Source organism: Ambystoma mexicanum, chromosome 1p (genome assembly GCF_040938575.1).
Source record: "Ambystoma mexicanum isolate Mex_15411 chromosome 1p, UKY_AmexF1_1, whole genome shotgun sequence".
NCBI lineage: Eukaryota > Metazoa > Chordata > Amphibia > Caudata > Ambystomatidae > Ambystoma > Ambystoma mexicanum.
In genome coordinates this window covers 1102838890-1102861135 of record NC_090921.1, presented here as the reverse complement: position 1 = coordinate 1102861135, position 22246 = coordinate 1102838890, and the positions used below count along the sequence as shown (strand labels likewise).

The 22246-nt window shown below is 45.2% G+C and overlaps 1 protein-coding gene across 1 annotated transcript; it reads left to right on the top strand.

Annotated features, from left to right (window-relative positions):
- The first annotated feature begins 20964 nt into the window (after positions 1–20964).
- LOC138527032 (olfactory receptor 12D1-like) lies at positions 20965–21903 on the top strand. The gene has a single exon (XM_069638063.1). The coding sequence runs from the start codon at positions 20965–20967 to the stop codon at positions 21901–21903; it is 939 nt and encodes a 312-aa protein (XP_069494164.1).
- Positions 21904–22246: the final 343 nt, after the last annotated feature.

Here is a 22246-nt window from a genome sequence, read left to right as displayed (position 1 = left end):
GTGAGAAAAAGGAGTAGCCTCGCTCGTCACCCTTCTGTTCCCTCAACAGGTCTACCATGGCTAGATTGGACATCACTTTCCTTAGCATTTGTGTTGTCATTGGTTTATGCAACGCTCCTAGCCCTGACCTATCCAAGAGTGGATGAGGCAGGCAATTAAAGTCTCACCTCCCATATTGTCTCTCTGTGTACGTGGCCTCCCAACAGTGTTACCACCTCCAGGATATTGGAACCAGTGTCTACATTCGAGGCGTATGAGTTAATTATGTTGACCTCCCTTCTATAGTACCCATAAGAATGAGTGTTCTCCCTTCCTCATCCCGAAAGACCTTGGAGACTTGCAACGGGGTCCCTTTGGCAATCCATGTCAGAACGCCTCTAAAGTATGTAGAGAAGTGTGAGCCATGCTGCTTTCACTCTGCCAAATTCTGCCTTGGTCAAGTGTGTTTCTTGAAGCAATGCAATTTGAACCTTCCACTGTCTTAGTGAGCCCAATATGTCCCTTTGTTTCTTAGCTTGCCCCATCCCCACACATTCTAAGTGGCTATCGTTAGGCTGCCCATTGTAGATGTATGTTTACTGCCTCCTGGAACCCTCACACAATCGTTCCTCCTGCCACTCCAGTGTTACTCAAGTTGTGTCTTGCCCTGAGTTGAATCCCCTCCATACCCCCTTCTCACTTTGCTCCCCCGGCCGTCTTGTCCCTTCCTTCCCCTCCAGGTTTCTTGCACCACCCTCAACGTCATTTGGGCTTTATACCACCTTCTTCAATTCTACCGGATTGTGTGCTTGTGGTCTCTGCCTTAGTAGGTGCCCATGTTCCCCCTCCTTTTTCCAATTCCACATCTTCCTCCCAGCCCCTCAACCTTTTAACAACTAACCAAATTTCAAAATCTTGAAAACCACGCTCCAACGCAAGGTTATTCTTATATAATACCTGTATTTTGTGCACTTGCCGATCTGTCGATTCCCCTTTTGAAGAGGGCACATCCATCAACCCATGCCTGGGGGTGGGGAGGGCAGGTGTGCCCCCCATGCCAGGTGACCGGGGACGGGTACAGCATGGAGCTAGATTGCTCCAGAGTCGAAGTGGAGACTGCCATCCCTCCCATTGCTCCCTTCTTCCTTTCTGCCGCCCTCAGTTCAGTCTGTTAGAACCTCCTGTAATGTCCAGAGAGTGTCCTCCATCCAGATTGAAAATTCAAATGTCTGGGTTATGTGAGTCCTCCGATTGACTAGGGGAGTCCTCCACATAGATCAGTTAATCTGTTTGGTTGCTTGCTGCCGGTTCCTCTCCAGCTTCTTCAGCTATCATCTGTAAGGTGTCATCCCCTATGACAGTCTCTTTACCCCCTTTGGCCTGCTTTAATTTGTGTTCATTGTTTCTCTGCCTTGCCTTTTCCGCAGGCAGTCAGGGTGCTCGCGATTTGCGTTTCCCTTGGACCAGAGCTGCTGCATTGTCCTGCTTCTCTCCATTTTCCACTAATGCCAGGCCTCTTCAGGCGAGTTGCAGAACAAATGGATTTCTCCTCTTATGATTTTCAGGCGGGCTGGATATATGAGCATATACCGGATCTCATTCTCTCTTAGGGTCTGTTTAATTCCGTCAAAGTGCTGCCGCTGGTTCTGAACTTGCTTCGTATAGTCTGAGAATATCAGGGCAGACAGATGTTCTGTGGGTATTGGGCCCCGCCGCCTGGCCAGCTGAAGCATAGCATCTCGGTCCATGTAGTTAAATATTTGTGCTACCACTGGCCGGGGGCGGGCTCCTGGAGGGGGCTTACACGCTAGTACCCGGTTCGGGTGACCCTTGGTATGCAGTTCATGCTGTAGTCAGTTTCAGCAGAAATAGTTCCATTGACTCGCCTTCTTCCTCTTCCGGCAGGTCTACAATGCACACCTTATATTCGGAGGGAGCACCCCTCTGCATCTCCCGCCTGCACCGTCAGCTTTTTTGTCATCTGTAGCAGTTGGGAGACTTGTAAAACTGAAGTGTTTGTATGTCTGCTTCCACTGATGCAAGTTTGGTATCCGTCTCCTTCAGTTTCTCAGCCACTTTGTGGACATCAGCTTGCAGTAACTTCAGGTCTTCCCATATATGCCCGATCTTCAATTCCAAATACTCATGTTTCTTAGCCTGTATCCAAAATATATTCCAGCATGGAAAGGTTTGTCATGCTTCCAATGCCAATATATGCGCCAGCAGTACACAGTAAAACACGTTCATGATGATATCCACAATTTATGCCAGCATGGCCCTGTAAAACACGTTGCCATGCCACCAGTCTAAAGATATGCCACTGTTGTCACTGTAAAGCATTTTCATAATAGTGCCCATGCCGGCAATATATGAAAGCATGATGCCAGTGTACATTCAGTGTGCAAACCCAGGCAAACACACACATATTAGATTATGCAAGAATGCTTTTATACTGCACATAATTATAACCATACTGGTTTCACAGCACTGAGGCTTGCATGTGCTTAGGCACATTTTGCCCATGCCAGGGTATCCAGATTGTGGTCTGCAAAGGACAGAAAAATGGAGAAAGCAGGTAAGGGAAGGGTTAGACTAGCAGAATTTTGGAGAAGGACGTGCAGGGGTGATGGAATGGGTGATGCGTGTGGCCTTTTGGATGATCCCAAGGAGTGGATCTGAAGTTTTTGTATGACAGCAGTTTCGAGTGATAAACTCCTAGAAGTATTGTGTGGTTGTGGGATGGGCTTGAAAGCTGGACTTTTGTAGCATGGATTTCAATTATTTTTTTATCTTGCAGTTACTGACCCAAAAACAAGATCCAGGATCATAATTCAGAGAACAGCATCCTAGTTTCCAAGAGTAGCAAAGTAAAGAGTAGACCGTAAAAAGGGAGAATGTGAAAGGAAACATTAATGAAAGTGTAGAAAGGAAAGTTTATGATTTTGTCCCTGAGTGTGCTGTGAATGTTTGCCAATTTATTGGATTGGTGAGTATAATCAACAACAGTGCAGGGCTGTCTGACCGATGCTGCTCAAAGTAAGAATACACAACCTGACATATTGTAAAGCACCCTCTACTGCCTCAGACTCAGAAGTGCCTTAGGCAAAACTACAGAAAGGGAAAATCTAATGGCGGATTGCAAAGGTACACAGCCCATGGTCAGGATCATGTTGGAGAACACATATAAAGGAGGGTGTCATAGGCAGAAAAAAGTAGCTAGGCAGTGGTGCAGAGTACAGTGGGCAGTCAAGAGACAAACGTAGTGGCACAATCATGTAAGAACACACTTAGAATTAAAATCACATATGGAGCACAAACCAGTGGGGTAAATCAATTAGGCAGAACTTAGTGTTCATACCCAAGGAAGAATATCACACTGGGGTCATATATCACAGTGATCATGCTGGTAAATACAAAGGGGCAGATTCACACTTAGGAGCACAATGCACGGGGCAAAAACGTGAGGCAAGCCCAGTAGGAACAGAGAATGGTGCAGCAGCCAAGGGTCAAAACACATCAGGCAGCACAATCACAGCGGGCATAATAAAGGGGCCTACACGCGTCACCAATGTATATTCACCCTTTAAAAAAAAATGAAAACGGGGAGCAGAAAACACAGTAATGTACACACGTATAATGACTGTCGACCATCATTAAGCTGCGGCGGCAGTGAAACGTCGCTCCCTTATTATGCTTGGATTCTTTTAAACATTTGTAACAATAAAACAATGTGGCTTTTAAATTAAGTAGCAGCATGAGTAAGCTTTTCTGTATTGACTAGTTACAGTATTTGGATCTGGAGTCTGTGCGAGAGTGCTTTCCCCTGCCAGCCAAGAACATTCTCTCTGGTTTCCGTATTTTTAGTTCTATTCAGCTTCAGACATGCCAGTATAAAAAAAATGTTCACACTTATTTCAAAGAAGCAACTAAACATTTTTAAAGTAACACTAATTTAAACTATGACATTATTCTGATCATACACTTGGATTTGTTGATGCTAACAATCAGGCATTAATAAAGATATATCGAGGAGTGCATGGCGAGTGCTGTTCACTGTGGAGGTCTGGATAACTGCTGCTATGTTGTCCTCAGCCTGACTTTTTTGTAATTGTGAACTTTATCTGCTCTGCATCGGAGACATTACACTTAATTAACCAGTGTGCACTGGTAGCTCCGCCTATTCAACCCAGAACTCCCATAAAGACAGCTGGCCACGCGCATCACACACACGCATCAAGGAGTGCACAGCGAGTGCTGTTCTCTGTGGAGGTCTGCATAACTGCTGCTACGTTGTCTTCAGCCTGACCTTTTTTGTAATCGTGAACTTTATCTGCTCTGCATCGTAGACTTTTCACTTCATTAACCAGTGGTATGCTACTAACATATCCCCCTCTAAATCCGAAATACTTGTGTTCTCTTTACAGTGAACTGGTAGCTCTGCCCAATCAACCCGGAACTCCTATAAAGTCAGCTGGCCGCGAGCATCGAGGAGTGCATGGCGAGTGCTGTCCGCTGTTCGGCTGTACTGCTGCACAGCGTGCAGCTCCGCCCTCGTGCTAAAAAGTTACTCTGTATAAAGAGAGCACATTGTGCAGCCACCGCATGGCAGTGTACAACCTCAAAACAGCCATGCCTGAGAACGCAGGGAGGTTGTTAACTGATCTAGTAGAACAGTCAATTCTGCTAGCATGCCATGAGTTTGAAAGGGGCTCTCAAAGACTTCCAAGTAAACTGAAGGTTCCTAGCAAAAGTGATCGAAATCAGTCTCAACGGACATAAGAAAATGATGGTCCAATAGAAGGCAAAATTACCCTACCATTTGCCATTCATCCGTTGAGAATACAGAAGAGCCCACAGTGCATTCCCCTATGATGGACCATAATCACATATTTGACATGGAACTACTAGCTCTTCCATCACAAAGAATTAGCGCCAGTTCACAGACCATGGAAAACGCACAAGTTTTCACTATGCCGTGCATGGCACCTTTAAACTCTGTAGTAATTAAGCCACTGGTACATGACATGGCTAACAGCGACCAACCATTATTGTATTCTCAAGTAGTAACAGCTATTGCACGAAAAACAGGTACAATTCAGCACAATGTGCCTTCACCACCTAGACCTGTGGATCAACTTAATTCGCGTATAGAAGGAAACCAGTAAAGTCGGTATCTATCGATAATGAATGCGTCATCGGTGAAACTCAATTAGATGAGCAAGATATACATGAGCCAAATAGAGCACCACTACATTTATCTCACTCTCCTATACTTTATCCTGAATCTGCAGAATCATTCTTTAACTCCAAGGCCTTATCACAAATGTCATTTGTTAAACCCACCGCAAGACCCTCATTTGGCTTTCAATCCCAACCCCTGATGGGCTTTGAAATAGCCATGAGTGCTATGAATATTGGAATACATAGCCTATTAAAACCTTTTGAAACATTGGACAAAAAAAATGACGTTCAAGCGCAAATACTTACCTTAGTCTCATCTAAAGTCGATTGGGCAGCAGCTGAGTTGTTCTAGTAAAGCTCAGTTAGAATTATGAACATTAACCCACGTCAGACCGTGACAGGATTGTGAAAGTTTGCCTGAGTTGCTTCTGGATAGAAATGCAAATATTGGCATGGCCACACGGGGGTAGGACTGTGAAAATTGGCCTGAATCGTACCTAGATTGAAATACAAATGTAAATGTTAACCTGCCCTACAACTGTATCACTGTGTAACCTGCCTTCCTGTTCCCCATGCTGTTCCTAAATATCTGTACCCCCCCTGTCGCTGTAAACCAAGCCCCCTGTCTCTGTGTCTGTGTGCTGCTCTATTCCCTGCCATCCTGTTCTCATGGCTGGTCTTGGGCGTTTCAAATATAACAATCACTATCATATCAATATGCTTACTCTCTACTATACACAATCATTCAACTAGAACACACCCTTGATTAATTCGGCCTAGCTGTTTACATATGAATAAGACCCAATGAACACCTCATCACCCTAATAAAACACAGCTAGCCGAGCACATTCCGGCCTAGTTGCTCACATATGCGTCCTTCAGGCCTAACGCATGCACAGCCCTGTCTGGGTGTCCACCCACCAGACTGCACACATCCAACTGATATCTCCAGCACCACACCTAACGCTAGGATGCAGCTACCCCCCGGCAATTACATCAGCTGCACACATATCTGGTGCACCTACGTACCCTACAACACTATCTCTCTCTACTGACCAGAACTACGGTTCCTGAGGGCGGTCAACCTACCAGCGCTTTTTAGGTCATAGCAATGATATATAGAGCGCTATATAAATGCCAAGTAACATAACATAACATAACATAACATAACATAAACAGCAACCCGTATTAGATCAATTGTCTATACCATTAACATCTCTTTTACCCAAGCCCATTACTATAGCAGAGGATCCAGAGATGGCAATCAGGGTGTGTGCTAAGATTCCGGCTGAGCTGGAGGATTCAGAGAGCCTTCAAGCCCTGACTCGATCCGCATCCCTAGTTCCTGAAAAGGAAGTCCTAAAGCTGAATGAAGAGATTCTGCAGAAAAGAAAACAAAAAAAGAGTACCAAACAATTGATCATTATTAATATGAAAAGCACACTAATTAGAAATGAAAAAATTAAAAACCTAAGTCTTCCAACTAAACCAATAACAGGTAAGTCAAAAAAATGCATAGAATACTTAACTACACCTATCCGACAAAAAAGACCATTGAATAAATCAGTGAACGATCTAACTACTAACAATGAGCAGATAGTAGTGGAGAGGGGGTGCTATCAGGATGTTAACTCCCCATCTAAAAATTTGGATGAAATAACTACCTCAGCAAATATTGATCAAACAGAAATAGAGGAACTTGTGAATTTTTCCACCTACTCCACTACGACGTTACCAGGTCCTACTCCGATTCAAGACAGATCTATACACGTTGACTTATCTGTAGTCACAGAGATTACCAACAGTGAGCATAACAATACCGATTGTGAATTTTTAACATTGGAACAAAAAAGATCTTGACCGAACAAGCAGTCTGGAAACATCAAAGTGGTCTGTGGTGTTTAAGACAGCACAAATAAACGGTTTAAAAGTGTACAAGAAATGTGGACAAGCCCTAAAAGGAAACTACAAATTAGTGAAGTATCCCACTCTCCTCCTCGTGAGCATTACAAAGAGACACTGATAAGATAAACCGATATCCTGACTATAATGATGACAGATAGGCAAATATATGACCCTTTCACTAATAGGACAACTGTGCTTGCAGTATTTAAATTGATACAGAGCCTTGAACTAATTCAATCATGTTATATCCAATGTATTAAATACATGAACAATAAACATATGTATACAGTTGAATTAACGATTCCATCATGAATTAATAAAGAAATAATATGGAACTCAAAACATAAATTGAAGGAATATGGGTTTAAATTGGACAAAAAACACACAACTCGTTCAGAAAGTGAACGGTATAAGCGACATTCGAAAACAGATGTAGAAGATTCATCTAGCCTCTCAACGTTTGAACCCCTAACTATTAACTTTCAAGGGAGCTCATGTCACTTAAACAGAGAAGTAATGATGAAATCATCTTATACAAAGTCAAACAACTCAAAATGGACGTGGCTGTCTAAAGCTATCTGTGAATCAACTCGACAAAGAGAATATCAATGCCAGGACGCACCCAACCCTATGTTGTTTCTGAGGATGGCTGTGTGGAATACCAGGGGATTTAAACACTTGATGAAAGAAAATACCAAAAATCCTTTTAATACTTATGACATTCTGCCTTTCAGGAAACTTCGATCATGACACAACCAACTAGGCTTGGATACGAAAAGTGTTGGATTCATGCAGTCAAACATGTCAAAGGAAGACCGTCATTGGGTATGTTGACTGCTTTCAAACTGTCAGTTCACTGTAAATTATCTCTGTGGGCCTCTCCCCATCCAGGTATCCAGATAACAAAACTATCCACAATAGATGATTGGAATCCTCTGGTAACTAAAACAGCCATCCTTAATCTATACTGTAATCCTAGCGCTACACCTGATGAAGTGGATTGTAAATTGGTGAGCGACATGTTAGATCTAATAGCAACTGATGATACTATTTCAACAATATTAATTGTGGGCGATTTGAACATGGAATGCATATCTCTAAGTGAATGTATGCTATCGTCCCGAGCAACGCGTTGAATGCGACTTATGAAAGACAGAAACTTCATAATGCTAAATGGCACAGCTGAAGGAGATGTCCCCCTGATTCCACCTGGAACAGGGATCGTTCATCCTCTATTTTGGACTATGTATTTATTTCATATGATACGCTCGACAAAATAGAATCTTTCAAAATCATACCAACTATATATAGTGACCACAGTATTTTAGACATTATGTGGAATCCGGCGGGTCAAAAAGCTGGTGATTTCTATACTTCGTGCCTTGAGCTACTAGAAGGAAGAAACCAAATAATATGCACTGAATTTACAGAAGCTAACTAAGTGTTTACAAGAAGAAGGCAAAGTACACAACAGCAATAGTGAATTAGAATATAATGAGACCTTGCATATCCTTACTGAGCTCTACCCTAAAGGAATGCGTCAGAGAATAACCCACAAATATTGATATGATACAATTATTAAAAACATGAGAACAGCCATGCATAAAGAGATTAAACATACATTGGCTTGCTCTTCTGTTGAGTGATCCATACAAACTAGAAAGATATGAACAAGGTACAAAAATCGCATTAAACAATATAAGATATAGAAACTCCAAACAGCCGCCAAATTTGATGTTAAAGGCTGTGATCTCCAAATCGAGCGGAGAAATATGGAAATGGTTAAAGGCAAGCAGTAATAACTTAAAAGCCTTCCCGCCTTCTTAATGTAATAAGTGAACCAACTTGGGTAACACATTGTATTGCGATATTTGCAAAATCTCAAAATGTACCTCTAGTTCAATACCAGCTTAATGATCATAGCAGTCTCTTAGTATTTGATCAATTAGACATTACTATTCTAATTAAAGTTTCAAGCACATCACGTGCTCCCGGACCAGATGGGTTATCAAACGTCATCTTGAAAGCCAACCCAGATAATAGGGCCAGCATTCTTGACTTAAAATTTAAAAAAATCATGAAAACTTAAGTAATTCCATCCACTTCGAAAAAGTCCAAATTATCCCTATATTTAATAAAGGAAATCGTGCAGATCCCCTTAACTATAGCCCTATAGCCCTTATTGATATACCTGGGAAGATCTTTGTGAGGATCATTCTAAGAGATCTGCTCAAGTGGATAGAAAATACAATTCAAGTTGACAAATATCAATCTGGCTTCGTAGCACTGTAGTGAATGTATTGATCTTAACTGCAATCAAAAAGCAAGTTATATTAACTAATCAACCAGTTTATTTAGATTTTATTGATTTCAGACAAGTGTTGATTGCGTCTCTAGGGAAATAATGGGCAAAACATCTGCATTTGTGCAAGCACTTCCTGCACCATAGCCATGATTTTTCTAAATGATTCACGTGACAGAATTTAACATAAGGAGATTCCACCACAGGAGCTTTAGACTGCTGCGTAATTGTGCATGCATGATTGGGGTACCTGACCTGAGAGCATCCTAAAGCATCACTACGAGGATGGGTCTGGCTCAGTATGGGACTTCCTTCTAGAAATGACAGACAGGAGGGTGATGAACAAGATGCTGGCTAATGTTTGGGAGGTGCTTTTCAAAATACCCTGGCACTTTTCCACACTCATATCCCTTAAAGGATATTATTTACCCATTTCCTTTGGGTTGTCAATGGCAGTGGAGGGAACATATCAGAACTCTGGTCCACCCTCATCCACGGAATGAGTTTCTAGGATTCCAGTGCATCCACTTCTCCATGTTCTGTGACCTGGGATTTCCTTTAAGTGGCTGTTTAACATGCGATTATTGCCAGGTGCAGTGGTCCACAGGCCTCACTACCTTAAAAAATGACTGGTAATAAAGGTTTTAGGATAGATAGAAATTTATGGCTAGGCTAAATGTATGTTTAAACATTACATAACTTTCCCTCTGTTTGCTCGTTTTTCCCTATGTTAAGGAGAGTCATTGTGGGTATACAATCCCAACATTCCTCCTTTCACTCAGACTCTTCTATACTCACAGCTTCATCACACTGATGAGGCCCACCAAGGCCAACACGTGTGTCTGGGGATGCTGATGGTACTCTTGTTCAGAGGAGAATTACCTAGCATCTCTGTGATGGATTGCCCAGATGATTGGTACCAGACTGATATGCAAATGGGTATTTCTCTCTATGAAAGGTACATTGAGCTGGAGGGCATGGAGACTGTGTTGTCAGTAGGAGGGAAATTCAGGGAAAAGGGATTTAAACTATCTGCTGTGAATCCAAAGGAAAGAAGTGCTTTGAATCTGGGAAAGGTTGGCAGTGGGAGAATGACAAGAAAAACACAGGTCGCAGATGTAGAGAGTCACTGACTAAGGGCATCATCAAAGAAGAAGGGTCTAAAATCAGGGTATGGTCCCTGCTACCAAGTATCCTGACTGAAGTCTTTTAAATACTAGATGAGAATCATGCTTTGCTTTAGTAAATAAGGAGTTAAGTGTCCTGAGATGGAACACAGAGGGTTTTAGAAGTTTCATTAATGAAAGCATTAGCAATCTTTGGCGCATATGACTTAATTTTGCTTCAGGAAACGTGGCTGCAGGTTGATTTGAAGTTAAATGGATTTACCAGTACTTGCCAGCCTACTACTACAGGGATGGTGGGTCGGCTGTCGGGTGGCTCTATCTTCCCATCATTTTTTTAAGATATCATTGATGGTTAAAATATCTGGCTCACAATATGGTATCTTGGCAACAATGTTGGGCTTTTCCCCAAACAGTACTCTTAGTGGTATTATAGTGAGTAATTTGTACTTTAATCTTCCTGTTCCACAATAGTTTTTTTTAGGAATCAATTGTGGAGATACTGGCTGATGCTGTTAGCTTGAGTGAACCAAAAGGTATACTAATTGCAGTTGATCTGAACTGTCAGTCTCTTAACGTAATGCACAATAAGAAGGGATTCAATCTTGGAGGGGGAAATGGTAAGAAATGGTGTAAGTTTCTGGAGGATTGGGACCTGCTAATTTGTAATGGGAGCGTGAATGGCGACCTTCATGCAGGGCAGATGTGGGTGGGTTCTCGGGCTAAATCAGTAATTGACTATGTAATTGTATCTAGAGACCTGTCTCAGCAATGCTCTGATATGCGGGTTCACTCAACCTTAAGAAAGACCACAACTAGCTATCAATCAGGATGGTGTGGGGGGTGGAGGGGCTAGAACTTAAGAATGAAGCCTAGACACTCTGATGTGCTGGTAAACCAAGGAGGTAATCGATTAGTCAGGTTTTGGAGAAATGGCAGAGACCTGAATAGAAAGTTAAATAACTGGTGGTTTGTACCCCCAATGAACAGCTATCAGAGATGTGTCTGCCTAAGCATTTCACTTCCCTCTTGTGGGATGTAGATAAACATCTCACGGATGAGCCAAAAGCTTAGCCTAGCCATAAGTATCTCTTTGACGAGGCGACTTGGCTCCGAAAAAATGATTTAAGCAAGAATCTGAGAGACGTGAGAAAAAGAAACCTTGATATGACCACTTTCCAGAAGGAAAGGAAGGCTATATTAGCTGTATATCAAAATTGGAATAAGGCAAATAGAGCCATGAAATTTGCAAAGCGAGAGCAAACTGATGCTGGAAACACTGATCTCTAAAAACACTCACAATTGCTGGTCCTTAGTGAATGTAAATAGGGTGTCACAAGTGACCTGCCAAAGTAACTGTGTCTCAGAAGATCCGTGGATGAAACACTAGAGATCACTTTTTTGGTAGAAGTAACAATGAAGTGCCAGGCCCAAGGTTAGAGGCACCTTGTGCGAAATGTGTGTCTTTAGACATAGTAGCTAAGCTAATTAAAAAAAGCATTAGGTTTGAGGGTGGCAGGGCCAAATGGGCTCGCTAATGCTTTCCTGAAGGCTGAGGCAGATGCTTGGTCAGTGATCCTATTTTCCCTTTTCGAAAACGTCCTGGAAAACAAACGGTGTCCAGAGAGCTGGAAATCTGCTGTGGTAATCCCTATTTTCAATAAGGGTGATTGAGCGGATCCTAATAACTACCACCCAGTTGGCCTCTTAGATGCTGATAGAAAGATCTTTGCCGGAGCAGTGTTGCTGGAGTTGGAGTCCTTTGTGGAGAGTGGTGAGATACTAGATAGGGCTAAAATTGGCTTTAGAAAAAACCTTTCCACTACTCTGAATGGATTGGTAGTGAATATGCTAAGAGACCAGGCATGGCAAGCTGGTACCCCACCATTGTACGCTGCAATGATTGATCTGAGCAAGGCTTTTGACATGGTGAATAGAAGTCTCCTTTGGGCTAAGTTAAAGGCATGGGGCATACCTATCAGGCTTCTGGTGATTCTGATACATCTACACGAGAATACCACAATCCAAATTCGACTGGATAATCAGGGACGTCTTACTCAGCCAATATGTATGGAGAGGCGAGTGAGGCAGGGATGCATGCTTGCTCCCTACCTTTTCATTCTCCATATGGCTGATATGGGTAAGGATCTGAATAAGCAGGGATTTGCTACCCCCAAAATTGGCGGGAATAAACTCAGCTGGGTGGCCTATGCAGACAATGTGCTGCTGCTTGATTTTGCTCCCAAAGGAATACAATTGTTGGGCGCCATGAGTAGACATGCAATCAAAAACAAACTAGTGATCAACCCAGCTAAGACCAGCATGATAAGGTTCAGGACAAGAAAAAAGAAGGGCCTGGGGATGAGATGGTCATTGGCATCCCAGAACATTGACCCAGTGGAGGAATCCACCTACCTGGGATTTAGATTAACACACTTCCCTATTAAAAAATGGGTATAGGACAACCTTATAATTAAGATCAATCAGCTGGCTGCCCAGATGAAAAATATAAATAGTAGTCCCTATAGATTCTCGATAATCACAAAGCTGATGTTTTACAAGGGTAAGGTGATTCCAACCCTGCCATACGGCATGCACGTGGAAACCCAGCTTGGGATGTGGATTGGGATCGTCTAGTGGGTAGGCTCTGGTAAAAAGTTCTGAGACTCCCTTCTTCTCTTCCCATGGGAGCCCTCCAGTATGAGTTAGGCCTCCACTCTCTTAGGGCTAGTATGGGGTGGAGACTGTTGCAGCTGTATATGATGATAAAATTTCCAAGGGCTGATTCACTTTTATTGAGCTTAAGACTGAGTGGGAACCGACCCATAGAATGTGGCCATGCTTATGAGTGTAAAAACTGTTTAATATTAGGAAGGAGTGGCACTGTTCTCAAAGGATACTGCCTTCATAAAGTAATTCTCTGCTATACATAAACAATTTTATTCATGAGGATAAAAACATGTTACCTGGATCCCTCTTGGTGATATTCAACTAGATGCTTCATTTATTTAATCTGTCCGGACCCCTGGATATATACTAACACTGGTAGATAGTGTGCATAATGAATTATTTTTAAAGTGTGCAATGCATTCTATGATGGTGAAAGGATTGTGCTATATATAGTGATGCATTTGTATACTTAGAATGGAAAGGCTTATGTATTTCTCTGGAATATACTGTTTTATAAACTGTTTCTAAATCGACTTCGACAGGAGATAACACTTTACTTGCAAATACAGTTGCTTCATTGTAGTTATCAAGTTTTGCTATACAACTACCATCAGCCTCTTCCAAACACTCCATAATGAAGGATCATGAGAGCTATAGGTCAACACATCAGGAGAGTAACAGGTTGAATGCGTTTGCTCCAGCAAGAATACCACCTAGACCGTAATGACTTAAATCTTTAATGACTCCCCTTTTCTGTTCCACCCATTACCGGATCCTGCCTCCCTGGTGACTACATTAGGACTCCAGCCCAGCTCTAGGCAGACAGTGTTGAAGAGGATGCTGGTCACGTGACCAGGGCCTGCAACTCCTCTGCCCCTTCCACCCCCTAGTTCACCACTCCTCCTTAGTTGTCTTCATCACTGGTACTCTCAGCAAAGGATAGACAAAGACAAGGACAAGGACCTCACTGTTTGTGCCTCAGTGGGGCGAGTGGCAGTTATTCTGCCCCTCACAAACCAGGCTGACATCACCAGGTGTCTCCTACACTAGCCCCCACAACCAGTTATTTTGAATCTCTTTTGTGCTGGTTCCCCTTAACACACGACAATTCGGTCAACTTGCACCTCATGAGAGACTTGACCCAAAAAGGACATAGACCTCATGCTTTCCCCTGTCAAAAGCCACATGCTGTCATAGTCTTTGCATCCTCTATGCACATTTCCTGCATGCACCCACACCCTCTTGACAGGGGTTCCATGTCATTTCATCGAGGGTTCCCCCGAAGCCCCCCTCCCCTTTAATGTTTTTATATTCCCTAATACCCACACCCCATATATATTTATTTGTAGCACCCCAAAAATTCAATCAGTTTTTTTTTCTAAATAGAATTTTCGCAGAGAAAAGCCCAGCGAGGGTTAATCCTGCGATGAAAGGACGTTGTATCCTTGACGGGACCAATGACACTGCAATCCCTCTATCTTCTCACACAAACATTTGCCACATGAAGTCCAGGTGAAACGTCCAGTGATTGAATGCTGCTCTTCCAGAACTTCCCACTAGACACCCATTTTTCTTTTTAAATAAAAGTTACAAAATGTTACTTTTTTTTCTTTTTATTTTAGGGGTAGCAAGGGAGACGATAGGGGTAGCAACGGAGACCTCAAGGGTCCCAGGTGCGACCCTTGGCAACCCCTAAATGACGTCCCTGGGTGAGGCCAAAGGTTGAGTGACACACACAACCAGAGGTCCTCTTAATGACTGAATCATACACCCAAAAGGAATAGTGCTGTTATCTGTATTGAATTAAAGTTACTATTTATGTAAACATTTCCCCAAATAGCTCTGCTGAAGGTTTGAACAGGTCCGAAATACATTGGCCTATATATTGGCGTCTGCCTTCACAAACATTTAAGGCAAGGATGCCTTTCTTTGAGCTAAAGACTGCAGACAATTCCTTTGAGAGTTAACCCATTATGAATTCTGGAATGATACTCATTGCCATTAGTTGACATTTTTAAATGTATTGTCCCAAAACGAATGCATGGGACGAAATATGAAATTAATCTTCTTATCATCAATGCTCAACACATTACAATCCAAGATAAAGTTGCAGGTCACATATGAAACACGCTTAAAATGTCCTGGGACTTTAGGAAGGCTGCATAAGGTAGTAGGATCACTGTTTGGGGTTGTGATATACCCTGACTGGCCAGTTTACCTCTCTCTGAAATCCACTGCCACGCACCACCAGGAAAGACATGGCGGGCGCACTGAGCTCCGAAAGCATAGCAAGAAAGAGGGTCAACCACTGATAAGCACAGACACTCATTCCTACCAATATTCTGACTCTCCAGTTTACTTCAACAAACAATAAAAACGCAGCTACACCTCACTGTGGTGTCACGTGCCCCATTAGTTCCGGGTCACGTGACACGGAGAAAATAAAGGAATCACCGGAACTGGCGTCAGTGCGCCAGTCCGGGTTTATGCACCCAACAAGGTGGTTGTGTTTCATTGCCTGCGGCCCCTGCGCGCTGCGAGCTACTAACAGGCCCCACAAGGACTGCAGCGATAGGTCGGGTCTGCGCATAGCCCGGCAGACCGACATCACACTGGCGACGAGGCGGAGAGAGAGCCACGCTATGACCGCACCTCCTCTCATCTGAGACAATCGAGTCTACAGAGCTGCGCAGCTTTACACGCACCGGTGAGCCCCGCACTGCCCGCAGCTGGTAACTGGGATCAATATCACATAACGCGGGGAGCACGAACAGCGCCAACATCTATCCCTCAATCCATGAAGCGAAGCCGCGTAATGCGCCACGAGGAAACCGTGCGTCATCCGCGCCCCCCTCCAGCAGCAACCAAGACCAAGCTACGCAAACCACGCGTACAGCGAGCACCAACAGAGCTCCACCCTGAGAAGGCCGTGTGTCGGCCCAGCACATCGATTGACTAGAACAGAGTCGGAAAACGCTACGAAACATTGCACGTTCAACGTTCCAAAAAAAAAAAAAAAACGCGTTATTACACGCGCGTTCAGCTGTGCGTTTGCAGCCTCCCATAATGTTGGAAACCCCATCACAAACTCTGAAAGACTATCAATAACCCGACGCTGGAGTACAGTGTCCCTAAAAGAAGGGAAAAGACATTCACAGGCCGGCACTCTTTGGGCATCTCTGAAAAGACTGCGGCAGGTCTCATAATCTGCCCTCACACCACGTGGAGGGTCCCAGGACAACCTGTGCTGTCACCAGGAACTACTAACACCAATGAGTGTACCCCCATAGCAGCACACCATCAGGAAAGGGGCACCCAGTTAGAAGACCCCCAACAACATGTCAAGCTCAGAAACCAGCCCCGTGCGGGCCAGCACAAGCTCAGCTATCAGAAAGAGCCTCACCACAGACCACCCTGACCCAGCACTGACCACGCTTATGCCGCCCTTTGACCCATTCATCACGGGGGCAGCCATCAGATGGGAAATCTGGCTACAACAATTTGAAATGCACCTTGATGCAAGGGACATCACTATAGCAAAAAAGAAGCGCACTTTCCTTTTACTTAACGTCGGATCTGCCACCCTGCGCCTATTCAACGCTACCCCAGACCGCGGAGACCACAACAACTACGACGCGGCTAAGGCAGTCCTCACCATTGAGCCGATAGCCGTGCGACATCGACGGATACCTTTCCACCTGAGAGAAGCTGTGGAGAAGGAACTGACCAAGCTCGAAGAAGCAGGGATAATCGAAAAGACATCAGGACCAACCCCGTGGGTATCACCAGTGGTGGTGGCCCAAAAACCTAAACAGCCCAACGCCGTAAGAATTTGCATAGACATGAGACTTCCCAATGCAGCGATTGGAAGAGAACGCCACATAACCCCAACGATAGACGAGCTCATCGTGGATCTCACTGGAGCAACAATCTTCAGCAAACTTGACCTAAGATCTGGCTATCACCAGCTCAGATTAGCCAGAGACTCAAGGTACATCACCACATTCTCCTCTCACCTTGGGTTAATGAGGTATAAGCGGCTCAACTTCGGAATATCGTCAGCTGCCGAGGTATTCCAGCATGAAATCCGCAAGGTCATCACTGGCCTAGATGGCACCACGAACATCAGCGACGACATTCTTGTGTACGCATCAAACGAGAGAGAGCACCACAAACGCCTAGCAGCAGTCCTGGGCAGACTGGAAATGGCAGGTCTAACGCTAAATGCAGAGAAATGTGATTTTGCAGAAGAAGAACTATGTTTCTTTGGATATATCTTCAGTGCCAAAGGCGTGTCCCCTGACCCTTCCAAGGTAAATGACATTAAGAACACAAAAGCACCTCAATCGGCCACAGAGGTGAGAAGATTTATGGGAATGGCGACATACTGTGCGCGGTTCATTCCAGACCTCGCCAACATCGCAAGCCCACTCCGAGAACTGACCAATAAAGACCAAAAATGGGAATGGACATCGATCCACCAACAAGCATTCCAACAAATCAAGGACACGTTATCAGCATCCACAACCATGGCGTTCTTCAACATAGAAAGGCACACTGAACTCCTAGTAGATGCCAGCCCGGTTGGCCTAGGAGCTGTCCTAACCCAAACAGACAATGAGGGAAACGTGTTCCCTATTGCATTTGCCAGTCGGGCGCTCACCAAACCAGAACAAAACTATGCTCACCTAGAGAAAGAAGCCCTTGCCATCCTTTGGGGATGTCGCCATTTCAAAGTATACCTGCTCGGCAAGAAGGCAAAAGTCTATTCCGATCACAAACCATTGATCCCGATATTCCGAGGCTCCGCTCCCCATCCGCCAGCACGCATAGCGAAATGGATGCTGCAGCTACAGCCCTATAACATAGAGGTCGACTACCGTCCAGGGACAGACAACCCAGCGGACTACTTGTCTCGTCACCCGAGACCTGCCACCGAGGGAGAACAACACCACTCGAAGGAAACTGATGAACACGTATGCCACGTGGTCGCCTGCGCCCGACCGCGCGCCCTCACCATACAGGAGATAGCCTGTGAAACAGAGGCAGACACCATCCTGCAGCACACCACTGCTGCCATCCAGTCAGGCAACTGGAAGACCTACCTCACGTCCATAGCTCAGCGTACCACATCAGCTCAAACCAAACTCCGAGCACTGTTTGGGATACGACACAAACTCTCCGTTGCCCCCGAAGGAGTGCTCCTCAAGGGTCACAGCATTGTACTACCCGAGTCATTGGAGAAGAGAGCCCTCCAGCTAGCTCACAGCGGGCACCAAGGCATCATCAAGACAAGGGCATACCTCAAATCCAGAATGTGGATGCCCAATATACAACAAAGGGTAATGGAGCTAGTAGAATCATGTGCTGCGTGCCAGGCATCCAGGAAACCGGAAAACCCGGAGCCCATCAGCAGCGCTCCGAGAAGCAGCAAGCGGTGGGATGCAGTTAGCATGGACCACTGTACAATTGCTGGCGAAGGATACCTACTCGTAGTGATCGACGAGTTCAGCAGATATCTTGAGGTAGAGCACGTTGCATCCACAAACGCAGAAACCACGATCCTCACGCTGGAAAAGATCTTCGCGACACATGGAATTCCGAGAAAGGTGAAGAGCGACAATGGTCCATCATTCACCAGCCAAGAACTGCGGGATTTCTTTAAGGACATAAACGTCAAACACCAGCGTATCACCCCCAGATGGCCCCAAGCGAATGGCGACGCAGAAAGATTCATGGGGTCGCTGAACAAAGTTATTCGCATCGCCAAAGAAAAAGGACATCCCTGGCTGAAGGCCGTCTACAGGTTCCTAAGAATGCACCGGCAAACCCCACATTCATCCACCGGCGTCAGCCCCGCTGCCCTCATGCTCGGAGTACCGATACAGGCAGAGCTCCCCATACACCCTCTGTGGGTAGCCCCCGAACCGGACATCCCAGCCATGGACGCGATGCGACTGAGGCGGAACGAACAAGAAAGCATCGCCCGACGAGCCCGCCACAGAGAGCTAACACCAGGTGATACGGTAATTGTCAGAAACCGAGCAACACCCAAGAAAATGTCCCTTAACTTTGAGCTACAACCCTGGACAGTCAGCGCGACAAACCACCGCATGGTCACCGCCACCCAAGGAAGTGAGACCGTGACAAGAAACGTGTCACATTTCAGGAGAGTACCAGCTGAACTATGGGAAGAACAACTAGTGTCCCCAAGAAGCAAGGCGACAGCACCACACAAACCCCAGGGCCAAACATTGTCCAAGGCCCGCGCTACGACACCAACCTCAGAAGCACCGTTTGAGCAAGATGACCCGGCCATGCTTGAAACCCCAAGAACGGACGCACCTGAGAGAAGTAGCACTCGGTACCTTCTGGGGGAAAGACCCAGACCGCCATCCCGTCTTCAAGGGTACGTGGTGGATGGAATCTACAGACAGAAAACCCCTCCAAGACAGACTCTGAGACAGTTGAACAAGTAATACCCTGTTAGACCACTTATGTTGATCAGTTGTGTAAACACCTCCAAGTTGGGGAGGAATGTGGTGTCACGTGCCCTGTTAGTTCTGGGTCACGTGACACGGAAAAAATAAAGGAATCACCGGAACTGGCGTCCGCGCGCCAGTCCGGGTTTATGCACCCAACAAGGTGGTTGTGTTTCATTGCCTGCGGCCCCTGCGCCCTGCGAGCTACTAACAGGCCCAACAAGGTCTGCAGCGATAGGTCGGGTCTGCGCATAGCCCGGCAGACCGACATCACACTCACGATCAATTCGGCCTAGCTGAAGACATACCATCATCTCTCATAGAACACTTCAATAGCCTGGTAGAACGCAGCTCTATCCCATGAAAAAATCGGCCTTCCCGGACACATAATCTCTTACACAGGCTCCACGACAGACAGAATGCAGATTCAAAGGCCACCCTCCTTGCTGCGCACATTACACTGATCTCTCACATCCAGCGCACGACACATAGCATTATAATGCAGCCAACCTGTGCAAACCACTGTGGCTGCACACATACCAAGTGCACCCAAGCACTATATGCTACACTAGTCTCTCCACTGATACGGACCACGGTCCCCGAGGGCATTCAACCCACAGCGCTTTGAGATCATAGCAATGGTAAATAAGGTGCTAAACATATACACCATAACATAACATAACATACGTTTTAACAAGACTCTGGGCCTCATTATGGGTCTGGCGGTAACCGTGCCGGTGCTGCCAGACCCGTAATTATTTACTGCCACCTGAATTCCCGGTAACACCAGAGGATTACAACCCCAGCAGTCAGGGAAGTCAGACGCCAGCAAATTGTAAGTCCCCATTCCCATAGAGTCCTGTGGGAATGAGGACCACAGAAGCACTGGCATCGTTGTTAACGGTGGCGGTGCTTCCATGATGGCTTTGCTTACCCTGACCACTGTGCCCAGGAGGGACAGATCTGTTGCGCACAGCGGCTCCGTCAGGCAAACCTGTAGTGTGCCGGTCTGGAAACAATGGTGCTGGTAAGCTTACCGGCACCGTTGTTTCCGGACCGGCACACTTATAATGCGGCCCTCTTTCTTAAATGATTTTCCCCTCTGGAAAGCAAGTGGGAATATGTATAGGCTATTTCTGTCAACAGTGGTCAGTAGTGATCAGCTGGTCATAATGAGAACCATTGTTTTCTAGATAATTAGAGATAGTTTCTCTTCCTGCGATAGGTGATTTCAGAAGTGCCATCTTATAATGTAATATTCACATGTACCTAGTCCTGATACATTGTATTTTTTTCTGCAGGACGATTTGAATAAATATACATGGATCAGCGCAATGAGACATTGGTGGCAGAATTTCTTCTCCTTGGACTCACAAATCTTCCGCATTTGCAGCCTTTTCTCTTTGGCATAATTTTGATTGTCTACATTATCAACATGCTGGGGAATCTCACCATAGTGGTCATTGCCATCATTGAACCTCGTCTTCATACTCCAATGTACTTCTTCCTTGGTAACCTTTCACTCTTGGATATCTGCTTCTCATCTGTGGCTGTCCCTAAAATGCTGGTAAATTTCTTAGCTCAGGAGACAACCATATCTTTTGCAGGCTGCATTGCACAACTCCATTTCTTCCACTTCCTAGGTAGCACTGAGGTCCTGCTCTTAACAGCCATGTCTTATGATCGTTACGTTGCCATCTGTAACCCCTTGAGATACACCACCATCATGAACTGCAGGGTGTATGTAAGCCTGGCCTCCAGCTCTTGGCTTATGGGATTTCTACATTCCATGCTACACACAGTTATGACATGCCGATTGCCTTTCTGTGCATCTAATGAAATCAAACACTTTTTCTGTGATATCAAACCTATCCTAAGGCTGGCGTGTACTGATACACACCTCAATGAGCTTCTCCTGTCAGTGGTCACCGGCTCTCTGGTGATGGCTTCATTTTTGATGACTGTCCTCTCTTATATTTACATCAGCACTTTTCTGCTACGGATCCGCTCACAGGAGGGGAGGCGTAGAGCTTTCTCCACCTGCGCTGCACACTTAACAGTGGTTGTGATGCTATATGGGACAGCCCTCTTCACTTATTTACGACCTACAACAGAGGCGTCGCTGGAGGAAGACCGTGTGGCTGCTGTTTTATTTACTGTTGTAACACCAATGTTAAACCCCATTATCTACACGTTGAGAAATGAGGATGTTAAGAGGGCCCTGGAGAAAGCAAAGAACAGATGCCTTCTCCCTGGATAAGTTCAGATATAGAACACATTGGGCCTCATTACATGGAAGGCAGTAACCATGGCGCTATTAGCGCCATGGTTGCCGCCGGTATTTTATTGATTCCGCCTTGGTGAATGGGGGAATTACCGCCCCATTCCAAGGTTGGCGGGGTGATAATTCCCCATTCACCAAGGCCCTTCCCCATTCCCATTTGAGCCCCCATAGGGCTCAATGGGAATGGGAAAGGAGCAAATAACGGTACCGCTACTAGCGGTACCGTTATTTGCGCTGAAGTCCCTCAGCGGGTCCCTTCCTTAACGTGTGGTCTGGCCACACGTTAAGGACGGGACCCGCTGAGGGACCTCGTAGTATG